Source organism: Drosophila arizonae, chromosome X (genome assembly GCF_054131065.1).
Source record: "Drosophila arizonae isolate 15081-1271.41 chromosome X, UAZ_ARI_1.0, whole genome shotgun sequence".
Taxonomy (NCBI): Eukaryota; Metazoa; Arthropoda; class Insecta; order Diptera; family Drosophilidae; genus Drosophila; species Drosophila arizonae.
The window spans coordinates 35,709,120-35,724,907 of record NC_142927.1 but is presented as its reverse complement, the minus strand read 5'-3'; the positions used below and the strand labels follow the sequence as shown (position 1 = coordinate 35,724,907).

General features: G+C 42.6%; 1 protein-coding gene across 1 annotated transcript; it reads left to right on the top strand.

The window, feature by feature from the left end:
* The first annotated feature begins 12,635 nt into the window (after positions 1–12,635).
* Positions 12,636–14,505, top strand: LOC149268277 (uncharacterized). Its single transcript, XM_089474604.1, has 2 exons — positions 12,636–13,302; positions 13,454–14,505. Exons 1-2 carry the CDS (start codon positions 12,636–12,638, stop codon positions 14,491–14,493), a joined length of 1,707 nt encoding a protein of 568 aa, XP_089330730.1. The 3' UTR covers positions 14,494–14,505.
* Positions 14,506–15,788: the final 1,283 nt, after the last annotated feature.

Here is a 15,788-nt window from a genome sequence, read left to right as displayed (position 1 = left end):
AAATCAGTGTGCTGCGACTGCTGCCGCGAAATGCACGCATTACAAACTAAAGCACGGCTATGCGCTCTTTTTCCCTTACTCACTCTCTCCCTCTCTTTATGCTCTCTCTCTCTCTATATATGGTCTCTCAAATAGCAGCAGCGCACAGAAATTGAATATTGTTCGCGACGATCCCAGCTCTTTCCTCCTGAGTGAAGGTTATACCGAAATCATAAAAGCATTTGTCACGCTCATGCAAACAAAATGTAAGCGTTTCGATGGTTATTCGTGGGAAGGGTATGAAAGCGTTGATACGCATAAACAATATTATTTCGCGATGGGCAAGTACACACACACTTGTAGTCCTTTGCTACATGTATGAGCATTTGTGACCTGCGTGCGTTACTCTTGCTGCTTGTAGCAATTTTAAAGCCCAGCATTTGCATTTGGTCGGTCTTACGGACTGTCATAACCACTTTAAACAGATGTACTATGTATGAACATACATACATATGTATATAAGTACATTTATATATTATTATTGCTAATCATGTTTATAAATGTGTTTATATCCGTAAATAATTATATATAATTAAAATTATTTTATACACATTTTTAACCGAAAAAATTATCGTAAAACACTACTAACTTTATTAAATGCTTTGCAATATATGAAATACACATGTCATATTATACTCAAGCTTTACTCATTATTGTCAAAAATTTCTAATTAAGTCATAATGGCCCATTTGATAGTCACCCTACGATTGAAATCATACAAAATTTACAAACTTCTAAATCCAGAGACAATTAGCTTGCCATCCCATACAAGCATACACATACACAAATGTATGTATGCATGTGCTCACTTCACAAGGCAGACCAACGGCAAATTTTGGGCTGATGATAGACGAAAATACTGAGAAAGAATTGAGTTTCGCGACGCACGCACACAAAAGCACATACACGTAGCAAGGATGTAAATGTGTGTGTGCATGCTCGTTGCGAAAATGTATTCTTTCTGTGTAGAACAGGCTGTGGAAATTGTAAAGCCCAAAATTTGCCGTTGGTCTGCCTTGTGAAGTGAGCACATGCATACATACATTTGTGTATGTGTATGCTTGTATGGGATGGCAAGCTAATTGTCTCTGGATTTAGAAGTTTGTAAATTTTGTATGATTTCAATCGTAGGGTGACTATCAAATGGGCCATTATGACTTAATTAGAAATTTTTGACAATAATGAGTAAAGCTTGAGTATAATATGACATGTGTATTTCATATATTGCAAAGCATTTAATAAAGTTAGTAGTGTTTTACGATAATTTTTTCGGTTAAAAATGTGTATAAAATAATTTTAATTATATATAATTATTTACGGATATAAACACATTTATAAACATGATTAGCAATAATAATATATAAATGTACTTATATACATATGTATGTATGTTCATACATAGTACATCTGTTTAAAGTGGTTATGACAGTCCGTAAGACCGACCAAATGCAAATGCTGGGCTTTAAAATTGCTACAAGCAGCAAGAGTAACGCACGCAGGTCACAAATGCTCATACATGTAGCAAGGGACTACAAGTGTGTGTGTACTTGCCCATCGCGAAATAATATTGTTTATGCGTATCAACGCTTTCATACCCTTCCCACGAATAACCATCGAAACGCTTACATTTTGTTTGCATGAGCGTGACAAATGCTTTTATGATTTCGGTATAACCTTCACTCAGGAGGAAAGAGCTGGGATCGTCGCGAACAATATTCAATTTCTGTGCGCTGCTGCTATTTGAGAGACCATATATAGAGAGAGAGAGAGCATAAAGAGAGGGAGAGAGTGAGTAAGGGAAAAAGAGCGCATAGCCGTGCTTCATTTTGTAATGCGTGCATTTCGTGGCAGCAGTCGCAGCACACTGATTTTGTCTTGCCTTATTTTCACTGCTTGAGCCTCAGAAGACCGAGCCGACCAAATACGAAGTTGTCCGGTCCGTTCAGCGCATTTTTTCGGTGTTGAAAAAGTTTGTTCTACATGTCTAGTCTATGTGTTCTCTGGTCAGTGCTTAAACTCAACTTAACTACAGCGAGAGCCCGAAAGTATGCACTACTTTTAATACCTGCTACCTCACACCAGCAGCTAAGTTGCTGTCTTTGCTGAGACTTAGCAACTCACCAAAGTTAGTGAGCAGCTGATTGTCCGCTGCAATTTCCAGCACTACTGTTAGAGTGAATGCACCTGATTTTTTATTATTTGCACAAATGTGACGCCTAATGTGACAAATCTTTTCGCGCTTAAAAAAAGAAAGGGAAAGAGGAAAGCCCTGACGCCAAAAACAGTGACGCTATTGCCCCCCTCTCTTGCACCGCCGGATTGTACCACTGGGGTACTCCGCGGGACCGCCGCGAAGTAAGTCTTTGATAGATTTTTTGCCGTCGCTGGGTGCGTCGCGCCCACAGCAATCACGTTGTCTACAGTTCTTTCCACTTTCACAGGGAAAAACACAGATCAAGCTATTGTCCACGATGGATCACGATGACGTCGACCGTACTCCACGAAAACGCAACTCGAACTCCTGTGTGTGTGTGTGTGGGTGTGTGTGTGCGTGTTTCTTGTGTAAGCAGAAAGACGAAAGACGAAATATGAAATAGCTATTAGTCCAAGGGTTCAGGGGATCTCGTAGTCGAGCAGTCTCGACTAGAGCTTTCTTACTTGTTATTGTTGCATATTTATGCTTTGCTTGTAGATTAGAGATTTCCAGACAACCGCCTTTTAATTAGACTCATTCACGAATGTGAAATGAGTATATTGGTTTTGTGCAATGTCCGTCTTGCTGTCCGTCCGTCTGTCCGTCTGTCCGTATGAACGCAATCAATTTCGGCGCTATTGAAGCTAGAGACTTGAAATTTGGAACACATACTCGTGTATATCTCCGATTTATAAAGTGTTAAAATTTTCCCGATCCGCCCACTAAGGGCGTGGCAAATTGGAAAATGCATTTTCCGATATACCAGAAATCATGTTTGTTGAAGAGCTAGAAAGCTGAAATTTGGTATGTAGGTCCGCGCCGATCACCCAAGATCACAAACTATGGCGGATATATCTCCGCCCATTAGGGGCGTGGCAAATCGGATAAAACTGTATTTCCTAAAGTTATAAACCTAGAATGCTGAAATTTTGCATGTAAGCTGATGTTTTAATTCTATGAAGAAAGGTGAAAAAATTATATATCTACGCCTACTAGGGGCGTGGCAAACCGGACCTGAAAATATAGTGATTTTTCGAATTCTGCTATATTTTAGGCACTATTGATGCTAGAGACCTGAAATTTTGTATATATACGCGGGTTAGCCACCCACGTCCAACGAGCTATGGTAGATATATGTCCGCCTATAGGGGGCGTGGCAAACCGCAAACGTTTATATCTCCTACAGTTTAAGAGCTAGAAGCTTCAAATTTGGATAGTTAAGTTAAAAATAATTTTTAAGCCTCTTTAGGGGCGTGGCATATCGAAAAATACCCTGTAATTTTCACATTTTTTGAGCGTAAGAATTCAAATTTTGCATTTAGGTAACCGGTTCCTCGTTCTAAAAACTGGCTAAAATTGAGGAGTCTACGGCCACTAGGGGCGTTTACAGTGGTGAGGCTCACTGAGAAAAGCTACATCTATACATTTTTCCCTAATGGTCTGCTCTAGAAGATCTTGGGCAGCAATAGAATGATTTAAGTTAAGCTGCAAGAACCTTAACATTTCATTTTACGAGCAGCTTCACGGTAGGATGGGCACTTGAAGCTGCCTGCTGAATGGTCCGTCTGCTTTTCACCTTTCCGGATGCAGAGGCTACATTTTGGTGGCTTGGTGCATGCTTTTGTACTGTGACCCATCTTTCCACACCTGAAACAGGCGCCCTTTAGGTCACAGTCGCTGCGACAGTTTACTGCCATATGACCGTAATCGAAGCACTTGAAACAGTATTTAAGCTGTTCCACGGCTCGGATACGGCATACTACCCATCCTATTCTAATTTTGGACAGCTCGAGCAGAGTTTTAGCTTTCCCAATTGGAAGAGCAACCGTAGCTCTTTGCTGTCCACCAAAAGCTGGCCGAAGCGATCCTTCAACTCCACCCTAATTGCCTCCAAGATCTCCTCTTTGCTTGCTAACTCATCTAGGTCGCGAATCTCAATTTGAGCCGATTCGGTAAGTGTTTTAACTACCGCTCGGTCACCCAAGGCTGTGCCTACAGCTTCGTGCAGAGCCTCAGCGCTATGCTCCGGCTTCCTACTAAGTTGCAACAAAAGGTCCCCCTTAGCTGTCTTCCTAATACCTTGAACGTCGCCGCTCAGATGCTTTAAATTTGGGTTGCTCTTCACTACGCGAAGCATGTCCGCATAGCTGCAACCACTTACACCTGAAACCGCGATGGCGTCACTTCTGGAACGTTTTTGCAGCGGCTTGAGTCCCTTAACAACCGTCCAGCTGCTCGAACTCGTCTGTCGACCTGCCTGGTTGGTATTATCGGCTGCAGCCCGTAGAGCCATTGGCTCTATTGGGTTTGCTGCGCTTTTATTGTGCCTCGGCTTTTTCGAGGGAGTTTTCCTCTGCTCAGTGGCAACTTCCCTCGACCGCTTGGGCGTATTACTGCCTGCTGTAGCACTAACGCTAGCTGTTTTAGCCTTCTCAGTTACTTTCTTGATCAGCGTGGTCTGCACCTCGCAGTCATTGATCGGTCGGTTGCAGAACGCTTCGGCCGTCTTGTGGAGACTAGACTGACCAGCCTAGCCAGCTCCTCCCTCATTAGTGCATTTATATGCCGCTGCCCCCCAAATAGGGCAGACAAACCCTCTAGCGTAACTCCTATTTGGGCTAACGCTTCTTTTAAAGACTTGGGTGCCTGGCACTCAGCCGCTGGAGACTGACTACAAGTCGACGGCTGCGGCAACGCCCTCTGTTGTTGCTGCGGCGATCGCTGCAACGAGGAACGGCGCGCGAAAGCTTGCAGCTCCTCCTCCATCATGGCCTCCATATTGCTCCGACTACCACGGCGTGAAGCCTGTAGTGGGCACTGCCTACTAATATAATTTGAGTTTAGAGACCGCAGTAACTTAAACCACTGACCAGAGAACACATAGACTAGACATGTAGAACCAACTTTTTCAACACCGAAAAAATGCGCTGAACGGACCGGACAACTTCGTATTTGGTCGGCTCGGTCTTCTGAGGCTCAAGCAGTGAAAATAAGGCAAGACAAAATCAGTGTGCTGCGACTGCTGCCGCGAAATGCACGCATTACAAAGTAAAGCACGGCTATGCGCTCTTTTTCCCTTACTCACTCTCTCCCTCTCTTTATGCTCTCTCTCTCTCTCTATATATGGTCTCTCAAATAGCAGCAGCGCACAGAAATTGAATATTGTTCGCGACGATCCCAGCTCTTTCCTCCTGAGTGAAGGTTATACCGAAATCATAAAAGCATTTGTCACGCTCATGCAAACAAAATGTAAGCGTTTCGATGGTTATTCGTGGGAAGGGTATGAAAGCGTTGATACGCATAAACAATATTATTTCGCGATGGGCAAGTACACACACACTTGTAGTCCTTTGCTACATGTATGAGCATTTGTGACCTGCGTGCGTTACTCTTGCTGCTTGTAGCAATTTTAAAGCCCAGCATTTGCATTTGGTCGGTCTTACGGACTGTCATAACCACTTTAAACAGATGTACTATGTATGAACATACATACATATGTATATAAGTACATTTATATATTATTATTGCTAATCATGTTTATAAATGTGTTTATATCCGTAAATAATTATATATAATTAAAATTATTTTATACACATTTTTAACCGAAAAAATTATCGTAAAACACTACTAACTTTATTAAATGCTTTGCAATATATGAAATACACATGTCATATTATACTCAAGCTTTACTCATTATTGTCAAAAATTTCTAATTAAGTCATAATGGCCCATTTGATAGTCACCCTACGATTGAAATCATACAAAATTTACAAACTTCTAAATCCAGAGACAATTAGCTTGCCATCCCATACAAGCATACACATACACAAATGTATGTATGCATGTGCTCACTTCACAAGGCAGACCAACGGCAAATTTTGGGCTGATGATAGACGAAAATACTGAGAAAGAATTGAGTTTCGCGACGCACGCACACAAAAGCACATACACGTAGCAAGGATGTAAATGTGTGTGTGCATGCTCGTTGCGAAAATGTATTCTTTCTGTGTAGAACAGGCTGTGGAAATTGTAAAGCCCAAAATTTGCCGTTGGTCTGCCTTGTGAAGTGAGCACATGCATACATACATTTGTGTATGTGTATGCTTGTATGGGATGGCAAGCTAATTGTCTCTGGATTTAGAAGTTTGTAAATTTTGTATGATTTCAATCGTAGGGTGACTATCAAATGGGCCATTATGACTTAATTAGAAATTTTTGACAATAATGAGTAAAGCTTGAGTATAATATGACATGTGTATTTCATATATTGCAAAGCATTTAATAAAGTTAGTAGTGTTTTACGATAATTTTTTCGGTTAAAAATGTGTATAAAATAATTTTAATTATATATAATTATTTACGGATATAAACACATTTATAAACATGATTAGCAATAATAATATATAAATGTACTTATATACATATGTATGTATGTTCATACATAGTACATCTGTTTAAAGTGGTTATGACAGTCCGTAAGACCGACCAAATGCAAATGCTGGGCTTTAAAATTGCTACAAGCAGCAAGAGTAACGCACGCAGGTCACAAATGCTCATACATGTAGCAAGGGACTACAAGTGTGTGTGTACTTGCCCATCGCGAAATAATATTGTTTATGCGTATCAACGCTTTCATACCCTTCCCACGAATAACCATCGAAACGCTTACATTTTGTTTGCATGAGCGTGACAAATGCTTTTATGATTTCGGTATAACCTTCACTCAGGAGGAAAGAGCTGGGATCGTCGCGAACAATATTCAATTTCTGTGCGCTGCTGCTATTTGAGAGACCATATATAGAGAGAGAGAGAGCATAAAGAGAGGGAGAGAGTGAGTAAGGGAAAAAGAGCGCATAGCCGTGCTTCATTTTGTAATGCGTGCATTTCGTGGCAGCAGTCGCAGCACACTGATTTTGTCTTGCCTTATTTTCACTGCTTGAGCCTCAGAAGACCGAGCCGACCAAATACGAAGTTGTCCGGTCCGTTCAGCGCATTTTTTCGGTGTTGAAAAAGTTTGTTCTACATGTCTAGTCTATGTGTTCTCTGGTCAATGCTTAAACTCAACTTAACTACAGCGAGAGCCCGAAAGTATGCACTACTTTTAATACCTGCTACCTCACACCAGCAGCTAAGTTGCTGTCTTTGCTGAGACTTAGCAACTCACCAAAGTTAGTGAGCAGCTGATTGTCCGCTGCAATTTCCAGCACTACTGTTAGAGTGAATGCACCTGATTTTTTATTATTTGCACAAATGTGACGCCTAATGTGACAAATCTTTTCGCGCTTAAAAAAAGAAAGGGAAAGAGGAAAGCCCTGACGCCAAAAACAGTGACGCTATTGCCCCCCTCTCTTGCACCGCCGGATTGTACCACTGGGGTACTCCGCGGGACCGCCGCGAAGTAAGTCTTTGATAGATTTTTTGCCGTCGCTGGGTGCGTCGCGCCCACAGCAATCACGTTGTCTACAGTTCTTTCCACTTTCACAGGGAAAAACACAGATCAAGCTATTGTCCACGATGGATCACGATGACGTCGACCGTACTCCACGAAAACGCAACTCGAACTCCTGTGTGTGTGTGTGTGGGTGTGTGTGTGCGTGTTTCTTGTGTAAGCAGAAAGACGAAAGACGAAATATGAAATAGCTATTAGTCCAAGGGTTCAGGGGATCTCGTAGTCGAGCAGTCTCGACTAGAGCTTTCTTACTTGTTATTGTTGCATATTTATGCTTTGCTTGTAGATTAGAGATTTCCAGACAACCGCCTTTTAATTAGACTCATTCACGAATGTGAAATGAGTATATTGGTTTTGTGCAATGTCCGTCTTGCTGTCCGTCCGTCTGTCCGTATGAACGCAATCAATTTCGGCGCTATTGAAGCTAGAGACTTGAAATTTGGAACACATACTCGTGTATATCTCCGATTTATAAAGTGTTAAAATTTTCCCGATCCGCCCACTAAGGGCGTGGCAAATTGGAAAATGCATTTTCCGATATACCAGAAATCATGTTTGTTGAAGAGCTAGAAAGCTGAAATTTGGTATGTAGGTCCGCGCCGATCACCCAAGATCACAAACTATGGCGGATATATCTCCGCCCATTAGGGGCGTGGCAAATCGGATAAAACTGTATTTCCTAAAGTTATAAACCTAGAATGCTGAAATTTTGCATGTAAGCTGATGTTTTAATTCTATGAAGAAAGGTGAAAAAATTATATATCTACGCCTACTAGGGGCGTGGCAAACCGGACCTGAAAATATAGTGATTTTTCGAATTCTGCTATATTTTAGGCACTATTGATGCTAGAGACCTGAAATTTTGTATATATACGCGGGTTAGCCACCCACGTCCAACGAGCTATGGTAGATATATGTCCGCCTATAGGGGGCGTGGCAAACCGCAAACGTTTATATCTCCTACAGTTTAAGAGCTAGAAGCTTCAAATTTGGATAGTTAAGTTAAAAATAATTTTTAAGCCTCTTTAGGGGCGTGGCATATCGAAAAATACCCTGTAATTTTCACATTTTTTGAGCGTAAGAATTCAAATTTTGCATTTAGGTAACCGGTTCCTCGTTCTAAAAACTGGCTAAAATTGAGGAGTCTACGGCCACTAGGGGCGTTTACAGTGCCCGAGTTGCGACATTTATATGCGTCAGCTATCTATTTATGTATATGTACACATAAGTAGGCTTAATAGGCATTGATAGCACGGAAGGAAACATTTTTATAAAATTAATAAAATATAAAAAAGCTAAAATAACAAAAATTTGCAATTTACAAAAAAGTGTTTGCAGCGGGATTTGAACTAGCACCCAACCCAAACAGCATGTTTGTCAAAATAGCTAAAATAAAGATCGTCGGCGCTTCAGCCTACAGCACCACCGCGTCGTTTCGATCAAGAGTAGTTAAAACGAAATCACATTATTGTTATGACGCCGCATAGCAAAGAAAAGCCAGTGTAGCGGCTGGAAATTCAAAAACAATGCAAAGACAAATCAATCGCAACGGGATTCTTAGAATATGCTAGAGCACGCATTTATGTGTACATACATACACACATACAAATGAGCGCGTGTATAAGGCTGGAAGGCTGTATTTGCGTATATGTATTTGAAAGCTATATAAGAAGAAACAAATTTAAACTTATAAAATTATTCGACTAAGAAAATGAAAAGTATTAAGTGTCATTCAGTCAAGCTCGCACCTTCCCACATTACTTGCGTCGCCCTTAGCACCCGCGCCGCTGCTTTGCTTGATCAGCCAGTAGCTAAAATAGAATAGCATAATAAGAGAGCGTCATCAGACAAAACTACAGTAACGGCTAGAAAGTCCAGAAATCAATCGAAATTCTAAGAATGTGAGAAAAGGCGCGCTTCTGTCTGTACGCATAGAATAGACGATGAGTGTGTGCACAAGCATAGGAAAATCGCGCTGATCTGCTGTTAGCTTGAAGCTGGTATCCAATGTATGGATATAAATATATAATAAAAATCAAAATTGTATAAATTATATATGTATGTAATTTGAATGCAATAGCTATCGATGATTTTCCAATTTTAATGGCATCATGCCGTGTTTTTTGCTGCGCACTAGACTTGAAAATTGCACTATATACTCTGGTTGACAGCGTTTGGGCTGTGAATGAGTCTTCTGCTATCGGTATCGCCCGATTGCAACGTTCTTACTTGTTTTATTATATAGTTAATGCTTTAAAGTTAACTTTGACGACTAGGTTCCTTTTAATATATACGGAAACCCTTCATTCAACACAGGTGGATTTGAACCTCGATACGAGAATCAATCTCCTACCACCATTAGCCTGTAAATTTCTCGTATTTCGTTTTAAGCCAAGATTTCTTTTATGTTATAGAATTGTCTAGTGCACCAACACTTGCTAGAAACTATGTTATTATTTATTGTATTTCACCGCATTACTTTGCAAATCACAGAAGTACTTCGTAATTATGCCAACAATGGGGCAAGGATTGGAACAATTTATTTGAACTTGCTTTTTATACCCTGAACCCATTTTCAATGGGAAAGAGCTAGAGACTGTGAGGCGGCTCGCCAATCACCGCCTCGCAAGGCTTTTATAACAAGTGAAAATTGATTTTTAGTTGTATTGTTTAGTATTAAGTTAATATTGAATTTGATTTTTAGTTGTATTGTTTAGTGTTAAGTTGATATTGAATTTAATTTTTAGTTGAGTTGATTAGTATTATTAGTATTATTATGCATTATTGAATTACTTGAATTGAATTGTTTAGCATTTAGTTAATATTGAATTTAATGTATATATAGTTTTTAGTTAAATAAGGTTAAAGTTAAGATTTAGATGGGGCGATTAGGGTTTAAGTTTGAAATGCCATTTAAATTTACATTTGAAAATGCCGCCCAAAGCGCTGGTGATTTATCAGCGATCGGCAGCGCAACCCTGCGCGGAGAGTTGCGTCGCCGATGCCGAGCGCTTTGGGCAAGGCAAAGAGAAAAGGGATGAGTCGAGATTGAGCAGCGAAGGTCGTCGGACGAGGAGTCGGGATCGAGCAGCGGAAGCCGCCGGTCGGTGGAAAAAGTCGAGACTCAATTGTGAAAGTTATCTTTAAGTGCGGTTAAGCTAAGTCAAGAGTGAAAAATAAAGCGACTCAGTAGAAAAGAGATAGAACGAAGAAGAGTTTCCATTAAGAGAGGCGGCGGCGGATAAGCAGAGGATCGGACGGCGGCGAGGCGATTACGAAGCGAGCGGTGCACGTGAGTGGCGGTTCTCATAGTGAGTTTTCCCCCCCCTCTTTCACTATTCCCGGTCATATCAATAACATCCCCCCCTGGTGTCTCACGATTCAAATAAATTTCTTGTGAGTACACCCTGGGCAGACTGAGTCTGTCCCCGGCTTAAATTTACTACCTTACAAGTGGCGCCCGAGCAGGGACCCAGGGCGGTGCGCGGTGCGTCTAATGGCCGAAAGTTAGAGGTCGAAAGTTGAAAATTTTCATATATATAAAAATTCTAACATATAAAACCCTCCCCCGTAGTTTGGTCGAGAAAAGAAATATATATGTTAACGGCGCTACTTTAGGCGCTCTCGCGTAAAGGCGTGCACATATATAAATTGTGGTAGGTGTACATATATGTATATGCGTGTGAGCGTATAAGCGAGCGAGGGAAAGAGGTGAGGGTCAACTTTTGGTCGTTTGTCCGTTGCGTGGGTTCGCTGCACCCTACGTAGGGCATATTCGACATGTGGGTATGAAAATGCGTTGCATCGAGATTCGTCCGGTTTTTGGTGGCCTGGGGCCCACTGTGCAGCTCGTCTATTATAGTTTGCTTACCCGTACGTTATTTCGTGATACCCTACCCAGGGCATATCCGAATAAAATAAAATAAAATAAAATAAAAGGAAAAAATCAAATAAAATAAAATCAAATCAAATAAAATAAAATAAAATAAAAATAAAATAAAGTAAAATAAAATAAAATAAAATAAAATAAAATAAAATAAAAGGATAAAATAAAATAAAATAAAAATAAAACAAAGTAAAATAAAATAAAATAAAATGAAATAAAAATGATATATAACAAAGAAACAAGGCGGGGCGAATCGGAATAAAGCATGGTGAAGTGGAAGGTATTCAAGAAGTGAGGAGGTAAAGTAAAGAGAACGAGGCAAAATCTAGCAAGTGTGAAGTGAAGAGAGGGGAAACAAGCAGGAAAGGAAGAAGGGCAAGATTCGATAATGAAGATGGAGTGAAGTAACGAAGAAAAATAAGTAAGGGTAGCGAAAGAAAGTGATCAAGGGAAGTGAAAGTAAGGTGATGAAGATGAAATAAAGCAAGTTCAACTAACGGAATACAAATTAAAGCGTATAAGGAGAAGCGAAAAGGGAATAAAACGGCTTTCTGAGCGAACAAAGAACATGTAATTGAAAGCAAATAAAGAAATGCGAAGAGAAGATGATGTAAAGTCACTTAAACGAACATAAATGAATTCAAAGCGAATAAAGAGAAGCGAAAAGGAACAAAAAAGGTAAAAAAGGATGTATATAAAAATAAAGATATAGATAAAACGAAGGTAAATAAAAAAATAAAAATAAAATAGAATAAAAACAAAATATAACGACGAAATAGATTAAGAGTAAATAAAGATAATAAAATAAAACTAGAATAAAGCGAACAAAGGGTAGATTAAGCGGAAACGAAATGAAATAGAATGATGTGGTACATGTAAGCGAAATTGTATAAGATAAGGAATAGAAGAAAAGAGTCTAATAACCAGAAAAGGGAGATGCATATATATAAATAAAAATAAAAAAATATTAAAAAAAATAAAAAAAAATAAATAAATAAATAAGATAAAATAAAATAAATAAATAAATAAGATTCCAATAAACTGAGGGGAATAAATAAACATTTGGAATGGAAGACGCCGAATATCATAACCCGGGATTGAGCGTCGGGTGGATTTACCAGCGGTGCAAGGAGGAGCTAATCACAATAGCTCGAGAGTTCGGCCTGGATGGTGAGGGCCGAGTAGAGGATTTGAGGAAAAGACTCTCTACATTCATACAAAGCAACAACTATTCGGCGGAGGCCAAAGCGAGATTGGCCGAGATCGAGAAGCGTTTCGCGAAGGGATCCGAGTTCACTCTGGGAGGCGCTGCGCCAAGCATGGGCAGCCGAGCTTACCGGAAATCGGAGCCGGACTTACGAAAGGCTCAAGAACAAGGTCCCGTTCAGACGGAGTCCCTGAGACTGAGGGTGCCCGTGGTGACCAGCGCGGCGGTGCGGCGTCGTGAAGAGCGGAAGGAGTTTAACAACACTGGAGAGGACGAGGCGTTACCGACGACTTCGAAGACTGGTCGACAAGTCCCCGCGTCCACGATCCCGGCAGAGAGGTCCCCACCCTGGGGGGTCGCCGAACAAGTACGTAAATGGGGCATGCGGTATGATGGCCGAACGGACCCGTTGGGCTTCGTGGAGATCGTGGAAGAAAGAGCGATCACTTACGGCATCGAGTTGGATCAAATGCCACGAGCGATGAGCGAGGTATTCGCGGATAAGGCGGCGAAGTGGTTCTTGACCAGCGGGTTGAGGGATTCTTCGTGGGCCGATTTCAGGAGGGAATTCTTGGATTTCTTCCTCCCCCCTCAGTATTTCGAGTGTCTGGAGGATCAAATAAGGTCGCGCCATCAAAGAGAAGGAAAAAATTTCAAGGACTACCTGATCGAGCTTAGGTTGGAAGACGCCGAAGGAAGAACTCAGGAAGTGTCCTCAGCTAGCGAGGACGAAGGATCTGGAGGAAGAGCTGGGGGAGTGGCCCCCAGAAGTTAAGTTGGCGGGATTGGAGGCGGATGACGTAGGCAGTAGTAGTAGCCAGTCACCGGGGTGTTCAATAGGCCAAGAAGAGGATGAGAAGAATACGGAGTCTTCCCCTGACGGCGCAGGGTGGCCGGAGGACCTGGAGGACGAGTTGAAGGAGTTCCTGGAAGCAGAGTTGGCGCTTTTCGAGGGGCTCGACGGAGTCTCAAATATCGCCGAGCATAGCATAAGGATGCGGGATGATAAGCCTCTTAAGCAAAGTTATTATCCCAAGAATCCGGCTATGAGGAAGGTAGACAAATTGATTCGAGCTGGAGCTATCCAGCCGTCGCGTAGTCCGCATAGTGCACCCATCGTCTTAGTAAAAAAGAAGACCGGAGATTGGCGAATGTGTGTAGACTACAGGCAGCTAAATGCACATCCAATTCCAGACGCCTACCCCGTTCCACGGATCAATCACATCCTCGAGAGGCTGAGACACGCACGATACATATCCACCCTGGATTTGAAGAGCGGATACTGGCAGATCCCCATGGCGGCGGATAGCAGGGAATGCACGGCATTCACGGTGCCAGGGAGAGGATTATTTCAATGGCGAGTGATGCCATTCGGCTTACATTCAGCGGGCGCTACGTTCCAGAGAGCGCTGGACACAGTAATAGGACCGGACATGGAGCCGCACACTTTTGCATATTTAGATGACATCGTGGTGATCGGTGCCACGAAAGCGCAGCATGTGGAGAACTTGAGGGAGGTCTTCCGCCGGTTGAGGAAAGCCAACCTTCGAATAAACCGGAAGAAATGCAGTTTCTTCAGGAAAAGGTTGGTCTATCTCGGGCATGTCATCAGTGAAGAAGGTATATGCACGGATCCCGCAAAGGTCGAGGCGATTCGCCGTTTTCCGGTACCCTCGACCCTCAAGGAGTTACGACAGTGTTTGGGAATGGCGTCGTGATACAGGCGGTTTGTGCCGAACTTTGCGTCGATGGTGGAAGCGATGACGAGACTCCTCAAGAAGGGCCAGAAATGGGAATGGAGCGACGAGCAGAAGGAATCATTGAAGAAACTCAAAGAAAGTCTCACGACCGCGCCAGTGCTGGCGTGTCCCGACTTTTCGGCGAGGTTCGTGCTGCAGACGGATGCCAGCAATTACGGCTTGGGCTCGGTGCTCACGCAAGAGGTCGAAGGTGAGGAGAAGGTGATTGTATACGCTAGTCGGAAGATGTTGAAAGCGGAGCTCAATTATTCAGCCACAGAAAAGGAATGCCTCGCGATTGTCTGGGCGATCAGAAAAATGCGGTGCTATCTCGAGGGATATCGATTTGAGGTGGTTACAGATCACTTGGCGTTAAAGTGGCTTAACTCGATAGAGTCCCACGGGGAGGATCGCGAGGTGGGCACTGGAGCTACAACAATTTCAGTTCGACATCCGCTATCGACGAGGGAAATTAAATGTTGTGGCCGACGCACTCTCTCGACAACCTGTGGAAAGTTGCCAGCGAATGATGGACGCCAATCCCCCTTGCAAGTGGATAACGAGAATGCGTGGGAGAATCAAAGAGGACCCAGAGAAATTCAAAGATTACGTTGAAGAGAATGGACAGCTGTACCGTAATCTTGGCCACCGGGCGGACGATGAGGACTATATTCCCTGGAAATTGTGCGTTCAGACTCACCAGCGGAAAAGGGTACTGCAGGATTGCCATGATGCTCCCACGGCGGGGCATCAAGGCGTGAGGAAAACGGTTATGAGGCTGGCGCAACGATACTACTGGCCAGGGATGTTCCGGGAAGCGGCCAGGTATGTGAGGCGATGCGAGGAATGCCAAAAGTTCAAGAACGAGCAACACAAACCAGCGGGTCAGATGTTAACCAGGCAAGTAGCGGAGCCCATGGCGATTCTGTGCGCGGACCTCGTGGGTCCCATGCCTCGATCGAAGCATGGGAACACGATGTTGCTTGTGTTCCATGATGCATTCGCCAAGTGGGCGAAACTGGTGCCATTGAGAAGGGCCACCACAGCGTTGCTGCAAGCGGCGTTCAGAGAGCGCATTTTGGCTCGATTCGGAGTCCCTAAGATGTTCATCTGTGACAACGGCGCGCAATTTGTGACCAAAGGATTTCGGTCGTACATGGAATCCTTAGGAGTGCGGTTACAGTTCACTGCCCCGTACTCACCGCAGGAAAATCCTACCGAGAGGACTAATCGTAAAAACCATGATAGCTCAGTATATCGAGGGACACCAGAGT

Bases quoted from the DNA above. Each gene is read 5' to 3' on its own strand.
- LOC149268277 (XM_089474604.1), top strand. From the start codon at position 12,636: ATGGAAGACGCCGAATATCATAACCCGGGATTGAGCGTCGGGTGGATT. The intron at 13,303-13,453 runs GCGGGTTGAGGG...GATCGAGCTTAG, and splicing joins GGCGAAGTGGTTCTTGACCA to GTTGGAAGACGCCGAAGGAA.